The following is a 26,264-nucleotide window of genomic DNA, read 5'->3' on the forward strand; positions in this document are numbered from 1 at the left end:
CCGCAACTTTATTTAAACTTGTATCAGTGTGGGTAACTTTTTATTTACTTTGCTCCTGCAGTGCCTTTACTGAACACTAGGGGTCACTCGCTGTCCGGTCTCACTTAAAACAGTGTATAATTTCTGCTTGGCTTGTTTTTAATATGTTGTGAATCAGCTCGGTGACTCATAGGGAGGGACGCTGGTGTGCACCAGAGGAGTCTCCGGGGCACAGAAAGAATCATAGAGTTGGAAGGGCCCATTAGAGTCATCTAGTCTGACCCCCTGCATTGCATTCAAGCACTCAGCATAGAAATCAGCCCTTGGGGTTTGCAGATGGCAGGGAGCCTCTTAATGAGCCTGCCCTCGGACAGCCCCCCAATATATTTTCCCAAAGGGACGCAGGTGGCGGTGTGGTATAAACCACTGAGCCTCTTGGGCTTGCCGATCGGAAGGTTGGCGGTTCGAATCCCCGTGACGGGGATGCGGGTGGCGCTGTGGTCTAAACCACTGAGCCTCCTGGGCTTGCTGATCAGAAGGCCGGCAGTTCGAATCCGCACTCTGTCCCAGCTCCTGCCTACCTAGCAGTTTGAAAGCACGCCAGTGTAAGTAGATAAATAGGTACTACTTTGGCGGGAAGGTAAACAGCGTTTCCGTGCGCTCTGGTTTCCGTCACGGTGTTCCGTGCGCCAGAGCGGTTTAGTCCTGCTGGCCACACAACCCGGAAAGCTGTCTGTGGACAAACACCGGCTCCCTCGGCCTGAAAGCGAGATGAGCACCACAACCCCATAGTCACCTTTAACTGGACTTAGCCGTCCAGGGGTCCTTTACCTCTACCTTTTGACCTATATTTTCCCACCAGAGGCCAAAGGTCAAGAGAGTGCACACACACACCCACTTCAATGTATGAAAACTCCCTGGCCAGGCTGGTGACTGAACACTGTGATGGGTCTTCCCCTCCACCAGAGGGCAGTAGGCAGCTTGGGGGCATCCTTCGTACTGTGTCCCCTGCTAAGCTTACAGCTGCTCATTCTGCCCAATGGTAGGGCCTGCCTTCATAGAAACAGCAGGTGCCCGGTCATCGGATCAGGACCTTATACTAAGTTAGCACAGGGGTCCCGCATCTCAGGGTCGTCTACACTGAGTAGTAGCTGCTCTCAGGGTTTCAGAAATTCATCTTCCCAATCCTGACCTGGAGGGGCTGGGGATTGAACCCGAGACCTTCCACATGCCAAGCAGGAGTCCTACCCACCCAGCTGCGGTCCTTGTTTGCAGCAGGGCTTCGCTGCAACTCCCTTTAGTTGGGTCAGGGCTTCCTCCGAACTTAGGAAGCAATGCAGCAGGCTTTAAAATGGTCCGAGATTAAAGCGATCCAATCTGCCCATCTGTGGCTGCTAATTTTCCACTTTCTGCTTTTGAGAGCTGGGAAACGCCTTTTTGGATCTGGATGGGCGTGGGGGGAGCCCAAACCCAGTCCTGGGACATATTTTAAAGGTCAGAGACGGATGCCGGAACATCTGAATCATCTTAAAAGCAAGAGGAATCTTGGAATCCCATCACTGCAAGAATTAGACTGGTGTTTTTCAAAGCCTCCGCTCAAATTCTCTAGGGCAGTGTTTCTTGGCCTTGGGTCCCCAGATGTTGATGGACTACAACTCCCATCATCCCTGACCACTGGTCCTGCTAGCTATGGATGATGGGAGTTGTAGTCCAACAACAGCTGGGGGCCCAAGGTTGAGAAAGGCTGCTCTAGGGTTTGGTAAGAGATTGCTGCTTCAGAGCTGGACCTGCACAGATTATGATAACACAATTGGTCCAAACAGAAAGAGGGGGCAGGAATTTCAAGCCATTTGAGCCGTTTGAAGCAGATGAAAGGAACCTTTTTATTACTGTTTTATTAACCTATTATTATTTGATTTATATACTGCCCTCGCAAGATCTCGCAGTCAGGGACCACATTTCCTTCTAGACAACTTTCTGAGGGCCACGTACAAAAATAAAGCAATTAATAAAACTTTACCCTTGTACTTTCAGCTGATTCCTACACACACACACACCCCTCTCTCTGTATCTAGAGAGGGATCTTCCGACTTCCAGGAAACTTTCCCAGCCAGGCAAAAACTGCTCTGGGTCCAAAGGGGGACCAGTGAGGAGAGGTTGAGAAGGCCACAGGTTCCCCACCTCTGATTTGAACACACACACTGGTTTTTCCCCTGTATCTCGTCCCCTGCTTTTCCACACCAAGAGACAAATGCAATCTTTGGTTACCTGCCTGGGACTTGAAACGCGTCTGCAGGAGGCCAAGGTCTTCTGTTGCTTGCTTTTCCCTGGGCTCTGGTTACATGGGAAGGAACATTTTGTTGTGTTCATATTGCAGAGGCCTCTCAATGTGAGCTGGTTCCCCTCTTCAGGGAGGCCTCACCCCACATCAAGGGTAAGAAAACACCCTTGGCTTTTTGTGTCTCCCCCACTTTCCTGGTGTTCTCCAAATTAGACACACAAATATTGGGGTGTCTTCCTACTCACCCTGGCCTCATCCAGCTCAATACAGTTCTCACTAACTGGCAGTGTCTCTCTGGGGGTTCGAGCTGTGATTCCTTCGTTGTAGCGGGTTGGGCTAGATGATCCTGGGGTCCCTTCAAACCTGCAATTTTGCGATGGAATTGAAGGAGGATGGGAACATTTTAAAGGGTCGGCTTTGCTTCTATTACCCTCCTGTGCAAGTGTAGCGCCCTTCCCCAAGCAGAGATGGGTCTCTGGATCAAAATTAGGGTGCCTCTTTACAGATACGATTTGGTATTTCACACACTGGTCCCATCACCTCCTGGCAAATAGAAGGGGAAGAAATGGAGGCAGTGAGAGATTTTACTTTCTTGGGCTCCATGATCACGGCAGATGGTGACAGCAGTCACGAAATTAAAAGACACCTGCTTCTTGGGAGAAAAGCAATGACAAACCTAGACAGCATCTTAAAAAGCAGAGACATCACCTTGACAACAAAGGTCCTTATAGTTAAATCTATGGTTTTCCCAGTAGTGATGTATGGAAGTGAGAGCTGGACCGCAAAGAAGGCTGTTCGCCAAAGAATGGATGCTTTCAAATTCTGGTGCTGGAGGAGACTCTTGAGAGTCCCATGGACTGCAAGAAGATCAAACCTATTCATTCTGAAGGAAGTCAGCCCTGAGTGCTCACTGGAAGGACAGATCCTGAAGCTGAGGCTCCAAGACTTTGGCCACCTCATGAGAAGAGAAGACTCCCTGGAAAAGACCCTGATGTTGGGAAAGATGGGCACAAAAAGAAGGGGACGACAGAGGACGAGATGGTGGGACAGTGTTCTCGAAGCTACCAGCATGAGTTTGACCAAACTGTGGGAGGCAGTGGAAGACAGAAGTGCCTGGCGTGCTCTGGTCCATGGGGTCATGAAGAGTCGGACACGACTAAACAACACAACAACAATTTCACACACACACACACCACTGGCTTCCGCTTTTAACTTCCCATCACAAACAGCGATGTTTGCCCAATCGGCTTTCTCCTTCCTGTCGCAGAAGACGTGAAGCTCGCACCATTTGGCCGCTTCAAGCCAATTACGTGGCCTTAATCCCATAAAGTCTCTGTGATTTCTCATGACAGGTTGCCCTTTCGGTCAAGATCTAGGCTGTGTGCTTGTCCTTTTAATTCCTGTGATGGAGAGAGAAGGTGATGGAAGACTCTGATGATTCCTAGCAGCCTTGTCTCATACTCGTACTCGTGGATCGGAGGTTCTAAGAAACCCAAACAAACCTGCAGTTTTGAAATCAGTGCAGCTCTGAAAGGCTCAGTCCGCCATCTTGATTCGAAATGGCATCCAATTTTATCCCCCCCAAAATTAAATAGCTGAAAACCTGTTCCTTGATTTCAGGCTCCATCGTGCAAAATTTCAGGCTCCATCGTTCAAAATTAGGTGTTGACATCTTAAAGCGGCACTCAAATGCATAGTGGATAAACAACTTTACAAAATACAGGGTAGATAATCACAGAATTGTAGGGTTTGGAGGGACGCCAGCGGTCATCTAGTCCAGCCCTGTAATTGAGGAATCACAGCTGACGAATCCCTGGCAGATGGCCATCAACCCAACGTGGACAGAAGGCACTGGCACTCCCCTGCTGCCTGTCCCCTGCCTTTGATGGTAGACTGCTTCTGAGTGGGGAGGCTCCACTTTGCCACTGGATTTTGCCTGGCTGCATTTAACTTGGAGTAGTAGAAGACCATTAAACCACAGAGCCTAGGACTTGCCGATCAGAAGGTCAGCGGTTCTAATCCCCGCGACGGGGTGAGCTCCCGTTGCTCGGTCCCTGCTCCTGCCAACCTAGCAGTTTGAAAGCACGTCAAAGTGCAAGTAGATAAATAGGTACCGCTCCGGAGGGAAGGTAAACGGTGTTTCCGTGCGCTGCTCTGGTTCGCCAGAAGTGGCTTAGTCCTGCTGGCCACATGACCCAGAAGCTGTATGCCAGCTCCCTCGGCCAATAAAGCGAGATGAGCGTCGCAACCCCAGAGTCGGCCACAACTGGACCTAATGGTCAGGAGTCCCTTTACCTTTTTTAGTAGAAGATCAAATGAGCCTGCTGGATCAGGCCAATGGCCCATCTAGTCCAGCATCCTGTCCTCACAGTGGCCAAACAGATCCCTGTTGTGGGAATCCCACAGGCAGGATCTGAGCACAAGATCCTTTCCTCCGGTTTGCAGCAACTGCGATTCAGAAACACTTCTGCCTCTGACTGGGGAGGGCAGAGCAGAGGCATCCTGGCTGGTAGCCATTGATCGCCCTCCTCCACAAATGCTCCCAACCCTCTTTCAAAGCCGCCTTTACTTTTGCGTAAAGAAGTCCTTTCTTTTATCTTTCCTGAATCTTCAACGTTCAGCTTCGTAGGGCGTCAAGGAGTTCTTTTTTAAAAATATAAAAATTTTATTAGTATTTTCCACACAACAACAACAACAGCAGCACAAAAAATATTGAAAAATAACAATACAGTGGTACCTCAGGTTAAGTACTTAATTCGTTCCGGAGGTCCGTTCTTAACCTGAAACTGTTCTTAACCTGAAGCACCACTTTAACTACTGGGGCCTCCTGCTGCTGCCGCACCACCGGAGCACGATTTCTGTTCTCATCCTGAAGCAAAGTTCTTAACCTGAAGCACTATTTCTGGGTTAGCGAAGTCTGTAACCTGAAGCGTGTGTAACCTGAAGTGTATGTAACCCGAGGCACCACTGTACACAAAACACAAAAACCAACATCAAGGAGTTCTTAACGTTAGAAGAGAAGGGCCAAAGCTTTTCTCTATCCACTCTGCCTCATTCTATAAACGTCTGTCACCCATCAATGGGTGAGTGATGCCTCTTTAATTCCAGCTCCCCGTGTGGCTAATTTTGGGGGTAACCCACGTTTCGCCATTGATTGGAGCCACATGTTTAGCTTCCTCCTGCCCCAGATATATTTGTCTCCCATCCAAATGTACACAAGGGCTGTTTTCCCTTTGAGGGCGAGAAATTCCTTCCCAGCTGAAAAAATCTCTTGAAACCTCCAAGTTTTCCAGCCTCTGGCTTCGGGCGAGTGGCTTTTCTGAGGGCTGGGGCGACCCCCACCCCAGCACTCTCTGTCCCCGTGTTTCCTGCCTCTTCAAACAGATGACATCTCAATGCTTTATAGGAGCCAAGCTCTGCATTTCTCTTCTCTGCCTCCCGGCCGAGGGACTGAATCAACCAGTTGTTCTGGTTGTTGAGGAACGCTGAGATCCAGTTTCTTCCACTGAACCAGCCTCTGAGCCTGGAAATCTCACAGCCAGGCCAGGGGGCAAAGCAGGACTTGCCGCTGGCGTTGCAGTCCTCTAGAGTGGGCAACTGGAGTTGACGCCATACCTGAAGACTTCCTGGAGCCACCTGATTGGCCATGGTGGAAAACAGGACTTGGGTGGCGATGGGCCTTCGCTCTGATCCAATGGGCTCTCCTTACTATCCATTTGCCACGGTCAGTTTTAGGGCTGGGCGAGTCCTGAGGTGGTCTGGCGAATCTTAAAAAAATGCAGAATAAACAAGTGAGAAACACTGGCCTGCGAGCGCTCCAGTTGGAGAACAGCCTTTACCAAAGGTGTCATGGGTTTTGAAGACACTCGAACTCAGGACGAAAGGGAGAAACGTGCTAAGAGGAAGGCACGCTTGGCAAAACTTCGCCATGATCAACTCCCGCCTGGAAACCAACGTCTCCACTGTGGAAGGACGTGTAGATCCAGAATTGGCCTCCACAGTCACTTACGGACTCACTCTTAAAACTGTGTTTATGGAAGACAATCTTAATCGGCTACAAGGGATCACCAAAGAAGAAGAAGAAAGGTGTTATGACTCGGTACAATGCAGGTCCATGTTTAAACCATCCCTTTTATCATAGCTGTCAACTGTCCCTTATTTGGCGGGAAAGTCCCTTATCCCCGCACTGTGTCCTGCTGCTGTCCCTTATTGATGATGTCCCTTAAATTTCCCGGGTTTCAAAGGAAGCCGCTCCTCTCCCTCCCTCCCTGCCAGCCAGGGAGGAGGGAGGCTCCAACTGTGTTGCTTGGCTGCATTGCTCACCCAATAAGGAGTCTAAGAACGACTGGGGGGGTGGAGCTTGCATGCCTTGTGCTGATCAAATCGGCTGCGTTGCCTGGGGACTCGCCTTTGCTCAGCGCTTCCCAGCAGAGAGGTGACGGTGGTTTTCCTTGCTGCATCCCCTTTGCCGGGTTGCTGCGCTGTGGGAACCACCGCTTGAGGCTTCGTTTGGCTGCCGGCTGGGCTTTCTGCCTTTGGCTCAGAGGGGCTCAGGAGTTGAACATACCTGTGCCCTGAAAGTCCCTTATTTTGGCTGCTGATCCCTTATTTTTGAGGCTGCTGGCCCCTTATTTTCAAATCTGTAAGTTGACAGCTATGTCTTTTATTCAGAACCATGAGGACTAGGATCGCACTTCCTTTTGAAGGCCTGCAGCTCAGTGGCCTTGCTGAGAGAACTGCTGCCGGTCAGTGTAGCCAGTACTGAGCTCGGTGGGCCACTGCTCTGGCTCAGTTAAAGGTGTCATTTTCATGCCGCTGTGTTCCTAAGTTGCTAATGCTCTGGTAGAAAGGTTTACCCCCCCCCTTTGCTTTTGTTCCTCCTCATTGCACTCGAACCCGCAGCCCAGCTATTTTCCTTCCCGAAACGCCTCATTCCTGCCCCGGCCATTAAAAAAAACCCATGCAGGGAGTGCTTTCACCCACTTTCACGGCACACCTCATGTGCCCTCTGAAAATGTCTTCTGCATGACAGAAGGCGCCCCGAGGCCCTGAGACGGGAGAAGCAATAAATTATAGAAATGCAGAGCACAGTCTTTTTCTCCCCTGGTTTGGAGCTAAATTTGTCTTTTAAGAGGGTAGGGAGAAAGAGCAAATTTCCGCAAGGGAAGCTGGTGATTCACCCAGACGGTGCTTCTTTTTATGAGGGTCTGTCAGGCAATCTGGAAACAAGAAGTTCAGAAGGACATTTCATTCTCTTTCTCTCAGGCAAAGGTGTAAAAGAGAAGGATTGTGTGCTTGGATCCTGCTCAAGTGTTTCCCATTGGGCCACTGTGAGGACAGGATGAGCCCCCCCCCCCCTCTGGCCTGATATAGCAGGTTCTTCTTCTGCTCCTGTGGAACCTCCAGCTCCAAAGGCAGTCTATTTAGATTCCTAGGTTCATAGGGGCATTGAGCAAACATGATGGGCAAATCTGTCCATTTTAGATTCTCTCAGTTTCTTTTCTTTTTAAAAACAACCTGAAGTTCTCCAGATTTCCGCAAGTTCCGCAAGTTCTCCTGGATAGCTCAGCTAGTTACAGCATGATGATGAGAATGCCAGTGTTGCAGGTTCAATCCTGATACAGGACAGCTGCATATTTGGTTGGAATAGATATCCTCAGGGTCTCTTCCAACTCTATGAGTTGCAATCTGCTTGGAATCCCTGCCCCTGAAAAAAGTCCTCATGATATTTCACCCACATTTTAGGGCGAGTTTCTCCTAAACCACACATTTTTGCAAATCCATTTTTGCCCAGGTAAATTGCATTATCGTATGCTATTTTCCTTTTGCACAGACACACTCATACACCCTGGTGTTTGTGTTTTTGCATTGCAAAATGAAGAAACGTCCAATTTTCAAAAGTTGGCTGTGTTTCCATCCACACTCCTGATTTCTGCCTTTATTTATATGAGAGGATGGGTCAATAGGCAATATCGGGGACATGAAGCTTTTTGCTTTGTTTATTTAGAGAATTTGTACCAGGCTCCTCGGCCAAAAGATGCCCCAAATTGCCTTATAAAAAATCCATCCAAGCAAGACAGTCGCCGCCTGCAACACTATAATCTAAAAAGACAATGACACACAAGAGGAAAGAGCACGCGGAGGGCAGAGGAGGAAAAAAGCAGTTCTCATGAAGACCAGCTGGCATTGGAAGACTGGGTAGCTCAGTAGGTTAGTGTATGTTGCTGATAACAGCAACGCTGCAAGTTTGATCCCCATAGGGAACAGCTGAGTATTCCTGCATTGCAGAACTTTCTTCCAACTCTAGAATTCAATGATTTTAGGCAGAGCTGTATGGAATGAACCCTGTTTCCCAACTCTCCCACTGATGCAGCCTGATGGATTGGGTGCTGCCTGACTGAGCAAATGAAGCAATAATAATTTATTTATTTATACCCCGCCCATCTGGCTGGGCTTCCCCAGCCACTCTGGGCGGCTTCCCAAAAAATTATTAAAATACTGTAATACATCAAACATTAAAAGCTTCCCGAAACAGGGCTGCCTTCAGATGTCTTCTAAAAGTCTGGTAGTTGTTGTTCTCTTTGACATCTGGTGGGAGGGCGTTCCACAGGGCGGGTGCCACCACCGAGAAGACCCTCTGCCTGGTTCCCTGTAACTTGGCTTCTCGCAATGAGGGAACAGCCAGAAGGCCCTCGGAGCTGGACCTCAGTGTCAGGGCAGAACGATGGGGGTGGAGACGTTCATTCAGGTATACTGGGCCGAGGCCGTTTAGGGCTTTCAAGGTCAGCACCAACACTTTGAATTGTGCTTGAAAACATACTGGGAGCCAATGTACCATATTTTTTGCTCTATAGGACACACTTTTTCCCTCCTAAAAAGTAAGGGGAAATGTGTGTGTGTGTGTTATGGAGCGAATGCAGGCTGCGCAGCTATCCCAGAAGCCAGAACAGCGAGAGGGAGCGCTGCGCAGCGATCCCTCTTGGTGTTCTGCTTCTGGGATTCATAATATTTTTTTTCTTGTTTTCCTCCTCCAAAAACTAGGTGCGTCTTACGGTCTGGCCCATCTTATAGTGCGAAAAATACGGTAGGTCTTTCAGGACCAGTGTTATGTGGTCTTGGCGGCCGCTCCCAGTCACCAGTCTGGCTGCCGCATTCTGGATTAGTTGTAGTTTCCGGGTCACCTTCAACGGGAGCCCCAAAGGCTACCCCAAGGCTTCTCTCTCCAGTCAATGGAAAGAACCACTTTGCTGCGTGTTCTGATATTTGACTCCATCCTGGGACTCCGCCAATCCTGTAAAAGTGGCCAAAGGTTTAAGAAGCAAGCTGCCGGTCCACATTTCATCATGCATTCCTCTCTCTTCCCCTGCTTAATCCCTGGCGCTTTCCTTGATATCATGAAACCCTCCAGCCAGGGAGTGGCGGCTTCAGAGCGAGAGCCTTTCGCTTCTGTGTGTGAGGAGGAAAGAATCTCACTTGTCATGCGGCCTCCTTTGCAGCCTTGAGCGAACAGGTAGATGGGGGCTGGCCTTGGGTCGTCCTCAGCGCCACCCAAATAAACAGCATGAGACCCGGCCTGCGGCGAAGGAAGGGCACCCAAGAGAAGCATGTCTTCCTCCCTCTCTCTTCCTCGTGTAGCTGCAACACGACAGCCCTGCAGTGCTGCCAGCGGGCCTTACTCTCCGGGAGTTGCTGTTCTTCCACTTACTCTTGCGGCTCAGATGGATAGGGGGCCTGGCAGTGGGGTAATGAGATCCCAAGTCAGCCGGCCAAATCGGCCAGGTCTCCTGGGCAGGCACCTGAAACACCGTTCTGCATCTGAGAGGTGACAGACCAGATTAGAGTAATGGCAAGGCAAACAACAACAACAACAACAACAACAACAACAACAACAACAACAACAACAACAACTTATTATTTGTACCCCGCCCATCTGGCTGGGCTTCCCCAGCCACTCTGGGCGGCTTCCAACAAGGATTAAAAATTCATCAAAATATGACACCTTAAAAACTTCCCTGAACAGGGCTGCCTTCAGATGTCTTCTAAATGTCAGGTACAGTGGTACCTCAGGTTAAGTACTTAATGTGTTCCGGAGGTCCGTTCTTAACCTGAAACTGTTCTGAACCTGAAGCACCACTTTAGCTAATGGGGCCTCCTGCTGCCGCCGCGCCGCCAGAGCACGATTTCTGTTCTCATCCTGAAGCAAAGTTCTTAACCTGAAGCACTACTTCTGGGTTCGCGGAGTCTGTAACCTGAAGCGTATGTAACCTGAAGCATATGTAACCCCAGGTACCACTGTAGTTGTTTATCTCTTTGACATCTGGTGGGAGGATGTTCCACAGGGCGGGTGCCACCACCGAGAAGGCCCTCTGCCTGGTTCCCTGTAGCTTTGCTTCTCGCAGGGAGGGAACCGCCAGACCCAAACGGGGGCCTTTCTTCACATGGCCCCCACCAACATGCCCCTTTCCTGCAAAGCCCCAGAATTTCAGTTCCTTGGCCAGCTCCCCACCTCGAGAAGGCTGCCCCCACCACCATCACTCAGCCACAGCCCCAAAAGCAGGCCAGAGTGTGTGCATCAGCTAGTAGGCACCGGGAATCAAGGCTCATGGAACTATGGCACTTGCTCCTTCAGGAGGCAGCGATGGCCACCAATGTGGATGGCTTCAAAAGAGGATCGCACAATTTCACGGGGCGAGAAAGCTATTGACAGCTACTAGACATGGTGGCTGTGCTCTACCACCACAACTGGGAGGGAAAAGTGCTTCCAAATCCCAGTTGCAGGATACCACCAGAGGGACGTGTGCTCTTGGGCTTGGATCCTGTTTGCTGGTTCCCCACAGGCAACTGGTTGTCTGGTCGCTGGACTAAATTCATTGACTCATAGCACTGCAGAGTTGGGAAGATACTCAAGAGTCATCTAGCCCAACCCCCTTGGCAAGGCAGGAATCTGACCTGAGCATCCGTGCCTCCCACTGGCTTGACTACCCGCTCCCTGGCTTGGAGGGTCCTCCCCTTGCAGTCTGTGCCGCTGACCAGCTCCCCCTTGCGCCTCTTCCCGGGAAGGATTGGGGGGGGGGGTTTCCCTGGGCCGCCGCTGCTGCCGGGCCAGCCTTGCCAAGGGGAGCGCTTCTCCTTTAAAGCAGCCACGTGGGCCCGCTGCTGGTGAGGAGCCTGCCCTGCTTTCCCCCAGCCGAGGAGGAGCTGGCGCCGTGTCAGTTTCACCCGCCCAGGCTCGCCGGGGAAGAAAGAGGAGGGTGTCGGATTCGCCGAGGACCATCAGCGCATCTCCATCCGCATCGGCGAGCAAGGGGGACCCGCAGAGCAGCAGCGGTGGGAGAGGGAAGGAAGGAAGGAAGGAGAAGGAAGAAAAGAAGGCAGACAGACCCGGGAGGGGGACGAAGCCCAGCCAAGCGCATTGCAGCAGCGGGGGGGGGGGCGAAAGAAGAGCCCCCACTACGCGCGCGCCCTCCACCAGCCTGATCGCCTCTGCGCTTTTCCTCCCCACATCGCAGAGCCTGGAGAGGCAGTTTGCCAAGCCGCCCGCCCCCCATCCCAAAAAGGAGGGCCCTTCACTGCCACCCTGCAGCCAAACTAACGAACACAAGACGCTTTTTTTAATTTTGGAGAGGGGCGGGGCTTCTGGAGACAACCTGGGCGGAGAGGACCTTGCGCCCTGAAACTGCATCTTTTTGCGCACCGGGTTCCCTGGGAATTGGAGAGGGGGTTTCATCTCCCTCTTGGCGCTTTGACTCTGAAGGCACATCCACACACCAACACCCCTTCGCCGGCTCTTGCACGCCCCCTCCCTCCCTTGAAAGATCAACACTCCACGCACGCACCGAATTTTTTTTTTTATGGGTCACAAAGCGACGCCGCAATGCTGTCCATGTCCAAGACGTCTTTTAAAATTAAGCAACACCAGGATCCAGGGGTAAGTCGGCTTCTCTGGCGTTGCGACACTGAAAGGGCTTGGAGGAAGGGGGTTCCGCTGGCGGGGTGAATGGGGATGGGGGCGTGTGTGTTGAGCGGGGGGGTTTGAGGCTGGGTCACCCCACCCCGCGCTGGAACCATAGGAAACAGTAGCGTAGCGTGGGTTGTCAGCACCCGGGGCAAGGCAAGTAATTTGCGCCCCCTAACCCGTGGATTTGTGCCCCCTAACCCTAACCCCCAGATGTTGCGCCCGGTGCGGCAGGCCCCCCCTGCACCCCCCACGCTACGCCACTGATAGGAAATAATGTTGGATGCTGCTCATTTTCCACAGACAATTATTCTAAAAGATTCTTCTAAATGTTCCAAGAGGTTGGGAAATGCTGGCCGTGAATAATGGACTTCTGTCAACTAGATATCTAGGGCACCTCTCTCTCATCTTTCTAGTTTTCTGAATTCAACTTTGCAGATTTGCTTTTGCTTCAGGGCGCAGCCCTTCTGCGCATTGTGCGCATGCCCTGCCTTGAAAGCACATTCAGAACACACAATAAGAATTCCAGGAACTCTGATTTACCTCTCAGAGAACTACCATTCCCGGCACCCGGCGCTGGTTGGGGCTGATGGAAGCTGTAGCCCCAAACATCTGGATTTGGCAGTGGCTGTCTCATCCAAATGAGCCACTTTTGGGAGGCTGTGATGCTTGCGAATACCAGTTGCTGGAAACTCCAGGAAGGGAGAAGAAGGCCCTTGTGTTCAGGATCTGGTCTTGCTTGGGGTTTCCCACAGGCTGGTTGTCCACTATGAGGATAGCGGACTAGATGAACCACGGTCCAGAGCCAGTAGCTGGGCTCTTCTGATGTTTTTGTGGAACTTCCAGCTCCAGGGGCAGTCTATCTAGATTCCTCTGTTCTTAGGGGCGTTTAGTCACTGCTGGACTAGATGGGCCCCTGGTCTGATTCGGCAGGGCTTTTCTGATGTCCTTATCCTTGCGCAGGAAAAGAAATCCCTGCCCTACCCCCCTGCAAATTAACCATTGATGAATGCAAATGCAAAACCGGCCTTTCAACACACTGACTTCACCTCCTCAAAACCGGAAAATTTTTTTTAGAAAAAAAATAAACCACACACACACCCAATTGCTCGTGGCACCTTTTCTTTTGACAGCCTTAAAAAAGCATCGCTTGCATTCAAAGACACGCACGCACGCTGCATTGACTTGTGTTTATATAGGATTTTGAGCACAACTTTGCTGAGGGGATTCCCCGCTCTGGAGCCCAGACTTCTACGTCTGTTTTCAAACACGTTTCCAACACACAGCCTTCTTTCTCCCTGCTTTCCCTTTTTTAAACAAAAACCAGCGATAATTTTAGAAATGGGTGGTTTCTTTTCGCTGTACATAGTGTCCTTGGCCGCTGAGGGCAACTTTCCCATTAATGATTCACAAACTCCCCCCCCTCTTTTCAAAGTTTCTTCTTTCTTTAAACAAAAACAAACCTCCTCTCCCTCTGCGCCTCTGTCCTGGCTCTCCAGTTGGTAGCTAGGAAACCCGGGCTTGGCTTGAACGCCTCATTCCATTGCTCCAGCAACGACCTAGCTAGCTGCAAGCTTCGAAAATCGCTTACTCCAGAGTAGCGGCTGGATCTTGCCGGGAACACGAGGCCAGGAAAAAAAGTGAAAACAGGTTGGAGACAGTGGCTCTGAGTCTTGACGAAAGGGGGCACCGCCTTGATTTTTTAAAATAAAAATAAAAAAGTGATTTATGCCTATACAATCCTTCCTTCAGATGGAATGCGTTTCTAAGCTAGGTCTGAGTTTCTTCCTGGCCTCTATGATCTGGCTCCCTCTGCCCTTCTGCATTCTTTGCATAGTCATCAAACAATGTTTTTCGAATTGAGGAAGAAAAGAAAAGAATGCAAGGAGGGAAGCCAAGTCGCTTGGTTTGCTGATCCCAGCCGAAGGGAGCCTGGAGCTCAGCGGGACAGAACACCTACATGATCTCAGAAGGCTTCTTCAGGTTGCCCTGCAAATGTTGCCTGCCTGGGAAACTCTGGAGAACAGTGTACAGTGGTACCTCTGGTTACGTACTTAATTCGTTCTGGAGGTCCGTTCTTAACCTGAAGCACCACTTTAGCTAATGGGGCCTCCCATTGCCGCTGTGCCGCCGTGGCACAATTTCTGTTCTCATCCTGAAGCCAAGTTCTTAACCTGAGGTACTATTTCTGGGTTAGCAGAGTCTGTAACCTGAAGCGTATGTAACCCGAGGTACCACTGTAATAATAATAATAATAATAATAATAATAATAATAATAATAATAATTTCTTATACCCTGCCCATCTGGCTGGGTTTCCCCAGCCACTCTGGGCGGCTCCCAACAGAATATTAAAAACATGACAAAACATCAAACATTAAAAAGTTCCCTAAACAGGGCTGCCTTCAGATGCCTTCTAAAAGTCAGATAGTTGTTTATCCCCTTGACATCTGATGGGAGGGCGTTCCACAGGGCGGGTGCTACCACCAAGAAGGCCCTCTGTCTGGTTACCTGTAACCTCACTTCTCGCAGTCAGGGAACCTCCAGAAGGCCCTCAGAGCTGGACCTCAGTGTCCGGGCTGAACGAAGAAAAGAGCTAGAAGAATAGAGTCCCGTCTCACGGATGTAGCCAAACCTTTACCCCACAGAGAAGGATGTACCTTCCTGTCTCTCACCTGGGAGCATTCTAAGTATAAGGCAGCCTCCTGTCGGAAAGGAGGAACGAGTGTTTTGCTCTGCACAAAGCTCTCACCTGAGGTGTACAATGACAGTGGACAGGCAGGTGATCTCCTTCCACCTGCTACCTGGGAGCGTATAATTCACTGGAGTGCGTAAGGATTAAACCGGTGACCTCCCTATGCAAAGCGGAGACCCCTCCACACCACTTAGCATCCCTTCTGAAGGCCAGTCTTGAAGGGCACAGATGTACCTCACCAGGGATGGACTCCCACAAACGGGGAACTGCCAATAGTGCCAGGCAGGGGGCATTCCCAGCCCTAATGGCTCAGGACCACAATACCTCAAGCACCGCCTCTTTCTGTATGAACCTACCCGGACCCTGAGATCACCTTCTGAGGCCCTTCTTCGTGTGCCTCCACCTCGAGAGGTCCAGAGGGTGGAAACACAAGAACGGGGCCTTCTCTGCAGTGGCTCCCTGTCTGTGGAATGCTCTCCCCAGGGAAGTTCGCCTGGTGCCTTCATTATACACCTTTAGGCAACAGGCAAAAACGTTCCTTTTTAACCAGGCCTTTGGTTGATCTGTTTACACCCTTTTAAAATGTAGTGTTTTTTGTGTGGTGGTGGGGCTATTGGGTTGTAGTTTTTATTTCTCTTGTGTATTCTGTGGTTTTATATCTTGATTTTATTCTGAGAACCGCCCTGAGACCCCCCGGTATAGGGTAATATATAAATTCAATTAATAATAATAATAATAATAATAATAATAATAATAATAATAATACAGTGGATGCTCGGGTTGCGAATGTGATCCGTGCGGGATGCACGTTCACAACCCGCAGCATTCGCAACCCGCAGCTGTGCACCTGCGCACGTGCAGGTTGCTATTCGGCGCTTCTGCGCATGTGCAAAGCACGATTTAGTGCTTCTGCGCATATGCGACCGCTGAAACCTGGAAGTAATCTGTTCCGGTATTTCCGGGTTTCAGCGGTCCATAACCTGAAAAAACGCAACCTGAAGCGTCTGTAACCCGAGGTATGACTGTTATAATAATAATAATAATAATAATAATAATTATTATTATTATTATTATTATTACCTGGAGATGCCAGCAGGACCTGGGACCTTCTAGCAGGTGCCCTACCACAAAGCCACATCCCCTTGGCAAAATCAGAGGGACAGAAAGTCTCATAAACAGCCAGGGACTCCTGCTAAAAAAAAGATCCCAGAGACCTAGAGGGCAGAGGAAGGAAATAATTGTGCACTTCGCAAAATCCATAGCTAGGCTCTTTCCACTTAAGAACATCGGAATGACTCTGTGTTTTCCTGATGGATCAAAGGTCCCAGCCGGCCGGTCGCTGTGGTAGCTCTGCTCACCCCCCTCTCTTCTCTCTTTGCAGACGAGGGGTCCAAAGTCCCCCGACATGAGTGACAAGAGGAACGAATCCTGCCACGCTCTGAAATGCATCCCAGGTATTCCGATTTTGCTTTCTTTCTCAAGCCTCTTTCGTGCGATCCCAAACGTGAAAGCACGACGCCTTGTTTAAGTGCGACTCGGCGTTGTGTAAAACACCAGGTCCTGAGGAACGGGGTGGTATTGGGAGACGGGGGAATTGAGGACGACGGTGCACTGTATAGAGATGTGGTCACCTCAGGCCCTCCGAAAAAGGATATGGCAGTGCTGGGAAAAGGTTCAGAAAACCAATGAAAGGGATCGAGGGGAGGGAGCGACTTCCCTCGAGGAAACAGCGCTGTTTTGGGGACTTTAGAGAAAGAGGAGAGGAATGTTTGGACAACAAGAGGCGTCCAAAACGATATGTGGTGCGGAGAGAGCAAACAGAGAATTTTTTTCCTTGCTGGACATCCAAGGAATGCTGGAAGATTCAGGACAGATAAAAGGAAGCCGTTCTTCACACAGAGCAGAGTTGAACTGTGGAACTCACTGCCTCAGGATTGCTTTAAAAGAGGGTTAGAAATATTCATTGAGAGGACTATTGGCGGTTAGTAACCCTGATGGCTGTGCTGTGCCTCCGCAGCTGTGCTCTTGTGTTCGAATCCTGAATTGCAAGTTCCCCTCAGAAGAAGAAGAAGAGGAGTTTGGATTTGATATCCCGCTTTATCACTACCCGAAGGAGTCTCAAAGCAGCTAACATTATCCTTTCCCTTCCTCCCCACAACAAACACTCTGTGAGGTGAGTGAGGCTGAGAGACGTCAGAGAAGTGTGACTAGCCCAAGGTCACCCAGCAGCTGCATGTGGAGGAGCGGGGAAGTGAACCCAGTTCACCAGATTACGAGTCCACCGCTCTTAACCACTACACCACACTGGCTCCTCAGAGGCATATCTGGTTGGCCACTGTGGAAACAGGATTCTGGCCTGATCCAGCAGGCTCTCCTTATTATTTTTAATTATTTTCCTTAAAGAAACACTCACCGTTCTTTGGCTATGATGCCATGGAGAGGTAGAACTTTCACCATGGGTGTGTATGGAGGAATTTGCCCTGTGTCTGCTGCAGGGAGGGTTCCCCCGCCCCCCACTACTTCAGTGTTTATTATTTTTTTCTGAGAAAGAGAAATAGGCTTTGCTGGGTCTTTTATTTGAATACAAGCTTGGGGCGACCCCCCATGAGGGAGCCACAAAGGGTTAAGGCAGGGGTCAGCAACCTTTTTCAGCCATGGGCCGATCCACCGTCCCTCAGACCTTGTCGGGGTCGGACTATATTTTGGAGAAATAAAAAGAACAAATTCCCATGCCCCACAAATAACCCAGAGATGCATTTTAAATAAAAGCAGGCATTCTATTCATGTAAAAACACACAGATTCCCGAACCATCCGCGGGTCGGATTGGGAAGGTGATTGGGCCGCATCCGGCCCCTGGGCCTTAGGTTGCCTACCCGTGTTCTTAAACAGGGGTCAGCAAACTTTTTCAGCAGGGGGCCGGTCCACTGTCCCTCAGACTGTGTAAAGATGAGAGGCAGTGTGGTGTAATGGTTAGAGTGTCGAACCAGGAGCTGGGAGAGGCCAAGTTTCAAATCCTACCCAGTCCTGAAGCATGCTGGGCGTGACTTCAGGCCAGACTCTGCTTCTCTCAACCTAACCTACCTCTCAGGGTTGTTGTTAGGATTAAATGAGGTTGGGGGCAGAACCACCCTGAGCTCCTTGGAAGAAAAATTGGGGTGTAAACGGAGCAGATAAATAATAATGAATAGACAATCCAGCTGCGTATTTGCATTGTGCTAAAATGAGCTTTCAGCTGTGTACAAAAATAGCAATACTCGAGAGCGTCAGTAAAACACATTTCAAGCCATAGTCTATTTCGAGTTCTGACAGGCGATGGCCGATTCCTTTGTGGGGTGGGCAGCGGGAGACAATGTTTTATATTACTAGATTCCAGTTTGCATGTTTAAGTGCACTTTGTCTTTCTGGGAAGAGCTGGGAGCTGTTGCGATTCTTCCAGCTCGATGAGTCTTCCTTCATAAGGGGGTGGGAATTGCTTTCCAAATCCGTTTCGGTATGCAAAACAAGCTGAAACTTGTATTAGCACAAGTCGGGAGCTATTTGGATATCATTTGTCTGTGTTTTTAAAAGAGTGGCCGTGTTAGAAGATGCCTCGCGGGGCTGGAGAGAGTTTGTTATTATCGCTTCTGATGCTGAGGAGCGAATTGCTGTATTTTTTGCTCTATAAGACTCACTTTTCCCCTCCTAAAAAGTAAGGGGAAATGTGTGTGCGTCCTATGGAGCGAATGCAGGCTGCGCAGCTATCCCAGAAGCCAGAACAGCAAGAGGGATCACTGCGCAGCGATCCCTCTTGCTGTTCTGGCTTCTGAGATTCAGAATATTATTTTTTATTGTTTTCCTCCTCCAAAAACTAGGTGCGTCTTGTGGTCTGGTGCGTCTTATAGAGCGAAAAATACGGTAGGTAGAAAGTGGTCCACTGAACTCGCCATAAGGCAGTGATAAAAACCCTAGAGCAGGCCTAGGCAATCTCCGGCCCTCCAGATGTTTTGAGACTACAACTCCCATCATCCCTGACCACTGGTCCTGTTAGCTAGGGATGATGGGAATTGTAGTTCCAAAACATCTGGAGGGCCGGAGTTTGCCTATGCCTGGACTAGAGTGTGTATCTGAAGAAGCGTGCATGCACACGAAAGCTCATACCAATAACAAACTTAGTTGGTCTCTAAGGTGCTGCTGGAAGGAATTTTTAAATTTTGTTCCAAAAGCCCTAGAGGTTAGGCGAGGAGACACCCAGGGAAAAAAGGTGGGCAGGCACCTCTTTGCAGTAGAAGAGATTTTCTTTCATTCTTTCTTTGCAGAGGCAGGCTTGCTTATGGCACCCATGACTTATTTGTTTATTTATCACATTTATCACATCCTCTAAGCAGCTCAGGGTGGCAGACATGGCTCTCCCCACTATTATTTAATCCCCACAACAGCCCTATGAGGTAGATTAGGCTGAGAGGCCTAGTTGGGGGGATTCGAACCCTGGTCTCTCCAAGGTCTGAGTCGAACACATTAACCCATGGGTAGGCAAACTATGGCCCGGGGGCCGGATCCGGCTCAATCACCTTCTAAATCCGGCCCGCGGATGGTCCGGGAATCAGCGTGTTTTTACATGAGTAGAAGGTGTCCTTTTATTTAAAATGCACCTCTGGGTTATTTGTGGGGCATAGGAATTTGTTCATCCCCCCCCTCCAAAATATAGTCTGAGGGACAGTGGACCGGCCCTCTGCTGAAAACGTTTGCTGACCCCTGCATTAACCACTAGGAATGGATGTCTGCAGGTGTGTTTGTGGAAGGGGGAACCAGAATGTCAGTATTTTGTGGGAGGAAGTCGAGCGTGTTCTGGAAAGGCAGATTTGCACTGTCGAAGTCACACACAAAAATTTAACTAGCGGGGAAGGAGAAACTCGTTTTGTCTTCCCCGTGCACCTTTTCAAGAGAGGCGTGTTTGGAAACAGCGGGGAGGGGGGCGGGAGGGAAGTGTTTGCATGACAAATGATTAACTAGAGTGGGACCTTCGTAGAAAAAGGGCAGCCAGCTTGGCGTCTCTGCAGCAGTCGGGGCTTTGCTCTCAGTGAGGGAGCCCTGCCTGCCCTTGTTGCTTGGACACCTGGGGGTTGTAGCAGCCCTAGAGGGCAAACGCTGGGTGCTTTCCTGCTTGGCAAAGGCTTTGCATGGGAACCTGGCCAGGTGAACAGGAAGGAGGTGCAAGGCGAGAGGGGGAACCTCCAGAACAGGATGCACATTGGCCACTTTGTCACCCCCAGAAATCCCCCACGGGTGCTCCCAGCACCTCCTGATTTTTTAAAAAATAAAGAATGCGAATCTTTATTTTTGCCTTGCTGTTTAGTTGGATGGATTGCCTACTTTGGGGGAAATGCTGCCTGCTTGGGTTTTTTCCTTCTCGGTCTGCGTTTTATTTGGAGTGTGTGGACATATGAACAGTCTTCTGGATCATGATGCCTGTGAGGAACCTGCAAGATGGATCAGAGCCCACGGTCGCTTTCCTCTCCTGAGGTTTCCGGCAACTTGGATTCAGAAGTGCCGCGGAGGCAGAGCAAAGCCACTGCGGCTAGTAGCTGAGTTAGAAAGGACCACGAGCATCTGGTCCGTGAATTTGGCCAGTCCTTTTTTAAAGCCATCACTTTTGGTGGCCAACAGGGCAGGGCGTTCCATAGCTTAGCTATGCATTCATGTATAAGTAGGAATTTTGCCTTTTGGGGGGGGGGGACATTCTGAGCACCACCAGTTTTTCTTCTGTGAAATGGGTACAGCGGACGCTCGGGTTGCGAACGTGATCCGTGCGGGTTGCACGTTCGCAACCTGCAGCGGCGCAACTGCACGGGTTGCGATTCGGCGCTTCTGCACATGTGCAACCACCGAAACCCGGAAGTAACCCATTACAGTACTTCTGGGTTTTGGCGCTCCGTAACCCGGAAAATGCAACCTGAAGCATCTGTAACCCGAGGTGTGACTGTATTTCCGGATGCCAGTGACAACTCTCTTAGATTTCCATATGTGCCCCCCCCCCAGACCAAAAGGGCAGGGCTTTCCATAGCTTAACTATGCATTCATGTATAAGTAGGAATTTTGCCTTTTGGGAGCGACATTCTGAGCACCACCAGTTTTTCTTCTGTGAAATGGGTACAGTGGTACCTCAGGTTAAGTACTTAATTCGTTCCGGAGGTCCGTTCTTAACCTGAAACTGTTCTTAACCTGAAGCACCACTTTAGCTAATGGGGCCTCCTGCTGCTGCCATGCCGCCGGAGCACGATTTCTGTTCTTATCCTGAAGCAAAGTTCTTAGCCCGAGGTAATATTTCTGGGTTAGCGGAGTCTGTAACCTGAAGCGTATGTAACCTGAAGCGTATGTAACCCGAGGTATCACTGTATTTCCAGATGCCAGTGGCAACTCTCTTAGATTTCCAGGTGTGCCCCTTCCCCCAGACCAAGCAAGCTCCCATTGCAAGGTGTTTCTCCCAAGTCCCCTTCACTGTGAATTAATTCTTTCCTGCAGGCGAATATATCCGAGAAGAGGCAGCTCACGTGCGGAAAAGCATCCCTTCCCAAGATGGAGAAGCGACCTACATCCCGGGCACCCTCTACTGCACCAACCTGAGAGTGGCTTTCTTACCAGACCCGTCTCCAAACACAGAGGTGAGTTACCCACTGGGTTTCTGCAACGCTGCCTTGTCCAGAAAAGAAGTGGGTACCTTCTTCAAAGCAAGTCAGACCATTGGTCTTATCATAGAACCCTTCCCTTAAAAACAAGGCAAGATTCCAGACCTTAAGATTTGGGGGGGGGGGAGGGAACTTAATTTAAATTGGAACGGCCTTATACTGACAATCGGTGCATCTAGTTCAGGACTGCCTGCACTGGCTGGCAGCAGCTGCCCCTGGTTTCAGGGAGGAGATTTCCCCAGACCTTCATGGAAATGCCACTAAGTTTAAAATAATGCTAAGATTCTAGTCCTCATGGTTCGGAATCAAGGGCTGACTTAGGAAGCTGCCTTCTATCGAATCAGACTCCTCTGGTCCATCAAGCTCAGTACCGTATACACTGACTGGCAGCAGCGGCTTTCCAGGATTTTACCTAGAGATGCCTTCAGGGACTGAACCTTCTGCTTGCAAGGCAGTTGTCCCACCACCAGGCTACAGCTCTTTCCCTTAAACAGTTTCCACTGATTCTGGAATAAAATGCCATAGCCTGAGTCAGACGACTGGCCCATCTAGCTAGATATTGCCCACACTGGCTGGCAGCAGCTCTCTGGGGTTTGAGGCAGGGTTTCTCCCCTAGCCCAATCTGGAGATGCCAGGGATGACTGAACCCGGGACCTTCTGCTTGCAAGGGGACTGCTCCCTTCCCAAAATGAAGGCGTGTTAGGTGCCGTAAACCCAGCTGAGAGAAATTCCTCTCTTTTTCTCCAGGATTGTTCCTGCCAAACTTTCATGCACAGCGACTACGACGTTGCCCTCCCCTGCATTGGGAGACTGCTCGCCGGTAAGGTTAAGAGGGCTGCCTTAAATCATCTCCTTCCGTCCTTGATTGTAAGCCCCTCGGGGCAGAGACCTCTGATCTTGCTGTAACCCCTGTAACTCCTTTCCCCTGTAGTTAACACATGGCTTCTGCTTTTCTTACTCTCCAAGTCAACAGCTTCACCAAGGCTAAAGTGCTCACTAGTACCTCGACCCTGAAATTCATCCCAGAGGAGCTGATCATCTGCTGCCGGGATTTCCGGGTACTGCGGTTCCGGTTCCACGACAGCGGCTTGGAGCCTCAGGCCTTCCGGGTGAGTCGCGGGAAGGGGGGAGACACAGAATTAAGCAGCGGCATAATCCATCAACTTGATCTGCCATTCTTCTCTGCTAGGGACTTTATATTCTTTCCATCTCTGGGCCAATAACATCCACGCAGCTGTGGTCTCTTACATAAATAGTCTTTTCTGCTCCCTTGGGATTTCAGCATCTAGAATTCCTAAAAGGAAGGCTTCAGGGTTTTGTTTTTTTTAACAAAAGGTTATTTTAAACATCCCCCCAACTCATTATATATCATTTCCCAGAATTCTTTTACTACTTTACATTTCCACCACATATGATAAAAGGTGCCTAATGTGTGCGTATATATATGTGTCCAGTTACAGATAGGTAGCCGTGTTGGTCTGCCATAGTCAAAATAAAAAAATTCCTTCCAGTAGCACCTTAAAGACCAACTAAGTTAGTTCTTGGTATGAGCTTTCGTGTGCATGCACACTTCTTCAGATCCTCTGGAATACGGCCCCTAGAAGCTTGCCCAGAAGGGAGTATGGCCCTCTGCTGGGCTTAACCCTCTCCCTGCCACGCTGTTCCAGGTCTCGATGGCTATCGCTCAGGCTCACGAGAGCAGCACCAGGGATGGCTCCTACGAAGATGCTGCCCTGAAGAACTTGGGTGAGTCCAGCTGGCTGAGGGGGAGGGAGATGCTGGCTGCCTTGAGGGTCGATCGATCCTTATGCCTCTTTCGCCACTGCAGGGAACGGCCGGCCGAATCAGGAGGAGGAGGTGCTGGAGGAGGAAGAGGAGAAGAAGGAGGACGGGTCCCCAACCCTCCTGTTCCAGACCCTCCGGGACTGGGAGAAGGAGCTGCAGAGAATCGGGGCCGCGGGTTGGCGCGTCAGCCCTGTCAATGAGCGCTTTGACATGTCCACCAGGTGTAATATATGGCCTATGGGGTTGGTTTTCTGGGAAGAAGGAGGTGGCGGGGAGGGACCCTAAATAGTACTGAGCCAGGTGTCACAATGGGGGTGTGACTCTGTTTTAAGGCAGCTCCCTGTGTCCCAACTTGAATTGGTGCTTTCTTCTGAGGACTAGGATTCTAGGACTAGAATGAGAACGGTGGGATGTGATGTCACCGTAGCAGTCAAGTACAACGTTTCCTGTTTGCCCAGAGTGGACACACAGGGTTACGTTACTCCAGCCAGGAGGACTTCCTGTCACACCTGTCTGGAACATCCTTCCCCTGCGTGTGACCAGGGAGACCCCATAAAAGGGTTGGCCACGCAACCACCTTCCATTCTCCATGCTGCTCCTTCTCTTGACCTTCCCTCTCTTGATGTTATTTTGCTGTTTGCTGGCTCTCGGCCAGCAGCACATGAGCTCAATCCCCATACGGGATGAACCCACACTCTCTTCTGTATTGTTGTTTAGTCGTTTAGTCGTGTCCGACTCTTCGTGACCCCCTGGACCAGAGCACGCCAGGCACTCCTGTCTTCCACTGCCTCCCGCAGTTTAGTCAAACTCATGCTGGTAGCTTCGAGAACACTGTCCAAACATCTTGTCCTCTGTCATCCCCTTCTCCTTGTGCCCTCCATCTTTCCCAACATCAGGGTCTTTTCCAGGGAGTCTTCTCTTCTCATGAGGTGGCCAAAGTATTGGAGCCTCAGCTTCACAATCTGTCCTTCCAGTGAGCACTCAGGGCTGATTTCCTTAAGAATGGAGAGGTTTGATCTTCTTGCAGTCCATGGGACTCTCAAGAGTCTCCTCCACCACCATAATTCAAAAGCATCCATTCTTCAGCGATCAGCCTTCTTTATGGTTCAGCTTTCACTTCCATACATCACTACTGGGAAAACCATAGCTTTTACTATACGGACCTTTGTTGGCAAAGGTCTCTTCTGTAACTACAAGCTAAAGCCTGCCTTCAGGGACCCTACTGTGAACTGAATGTGAGTAAACTTCTTATTACTTTTAATAATTTAGCAGGGGAATTTAGCAGGAACAAAATCCAATCAGGGCAAGCCAGACTGGATTGCTTAACTCAAGAGATTCAGACGAATCTACCAACTAGCCTCCTGCAACGTACAGGGGAATGTACTCTGCTACTAGCTCACTAGCGTGAGTGAGGAAGGATAATATTTAATCAATATATCCTCCCCTACTACCCACAACATTCCCACAAGAACTAGAATATTAATTTATGCATAGGACAAGGGTCACAGCTCCATGAAAGAACATCAGCTTCGCATGCAGAATGGCCCCAACGACATTTCCAGGTAGGGCTGGGAATGATAGCTGCTCATCAGTCTAGATAAGACTGAACGAGAGGAACTCAAATGGTTTGGCTCAGTAAAAGGCTGCCTCCTCTTTTCCTTGTCAACTGTCTGCTTCCTCTCTCTGCAGCCTCCCCAAATATTTGTGGGTGCCCAGTTGGTTTCTGGACAATGAGCTGAAGAGGGCCTTTGTCCATTTCAACGAAAGACGCATTCCGGTGAGCGACCTGAGCTTGCTTGGCTTGGTTGGGTGGGTCTGGTGGGTGTGTCTTCAACGGCGTACATGGCTCCCAACCCCCAAATCCAGCAAAATCCATCGAGAGGAATCCCATTCAGCTCCTTCCCTCTTCTGTCCCCCAGAGGCTGTGCTGGCATCACCCAGGAGGCAGCGATCTCCTTCGAGCGGCCAGCTTCCACCCCGATTCAGACCCAGAGAAGGAAGACATGAGGTACGTTGCTGGGGGGGGGGCGATTGAAGAGAAGGGGGGCTGTGGGAAAGACGGGGGTCCCTGCCCTCAAAAGCGCTTCCAGTCTTGGGGAATTTCCAGGCCACTTTTATTTTTTTATTACACCTGCCCAGGTTTATTACACCTGCCCACAGTCTTGTCATTTTAAACACCACCTCGGAAGGTTTCCGTCTCCACCTCTCTGAGATTATTTAGCTGTCATCTCTGTACTGCAGAAAGGGGTTGGGCTAGATGGCCTCTGGGGGACCCTTTCAACTCTACAAATCTATGATTCTATATCAGGAGTAGGAAACCTAAGGCCCGGGGGCCAGCGCAGCCCAATCGCCCTCTCAATCCGGCCTGTGGACGGTCCGGGAATCAGCATGTTTTTACATGAGTAGAATGTGTGCTTTTACTTAAAATGCATCTCTGGATTATTTGTGGGGCATAGAAATTCGTTCATTCCCCCCCCCCCCCGCCAAATATAGTCCGGCCCATCACATGGTTTGAGGGACAGTGGACTGGCCCCCTGCTGAAAAAGGTTGCTGACCCCTGTTCTATATACAGTCAAAGGTAAAGGTAAAGGGGACCCCTGACCATTAGGTCCAGTCGTGGCCGACTCTGGAGTTGCGGCACTCATCTCGCTTTATTGGCTGAGGGAGCCGGCGTACAGCTTCCAGGTCATGTGGCCAGCATGACTAAGCCACTTCTGGCGAACCAGAGCAGCGCACGGAAATGCCGTTTACCTTCCTGCCGGAGCAGTACCTATTTATCTACTTGCACTGGTGTGCTTTGGAACTGCTAGGTGGGCAGGAGCAGGGACCGAGCAATGGGAGCTCATCCCATTGCGGGGATTCGAACCGCTGACCTTCTGATCGGCAAGTCCTAGGCTCTGTGGTTTAA

General features: G+C 50.2%; 1 protein-coding gene across 1 annotated transcript in view; it reads left to right on the forward strand.

Moving 5' to 3' along the window:
* The first annotated feature begins 11,319 nt into the window (after positions 1-11,319).
* MTMR11 (myotubularin related protein 11) overlaps positions 11,320-26,264 on the forward strand; it is a 35,589-nt gene continuing 20,644 nt past the window's right edge. Inside the window, exons 1-9 of the mRNA XM_083477058.1 lie at positions 11,320-12,188; positions 16,290-16,362; positions 21,408-21,547; positions 22,319-22,391; positions 22,538-22,680; positions 23,239-23,317; positions 23,400-23,577; positions 25,046-25,133; positions 25,276-25,364. Of these exons, the coding sequence (XP_083333184.1) occupies positions 12,135-12,188; positions 16,290-16,362; positions 21,408-21,547; positions 22,319-22,391; positions 22,538-22,680; positions 23,239-23,317; positions 23,400-23,577; positions 25,046-25,133; positions 25,276-25,364 (917 nt within the window). The 5' untranslated portion in view covers positions 11,320-12,134. The remainder of the gene's footprint in view (positions 12,189-16,289; positions 16,363-21,407; positions 21,548-22,318; positions 22,392-22,537; positions 22,681-23,238; positions 23,318-23,399; positions 23,578-25,045; positions 25,134-25,275; positions 25,365-26,264) is intronic.

The sequence above is a fragment of the Podarcis liolepis genome (genome assembly GCF_965112155.1).
Source record: "Podarcis liolepis genome assembly, chromosome: 15".
Lineage (NCBI taxonomy): Eukaryota > Metazoa > Chordata > Lepidosauria > Squamata > Lacertidae > Podarcis > Podarcis liolepis.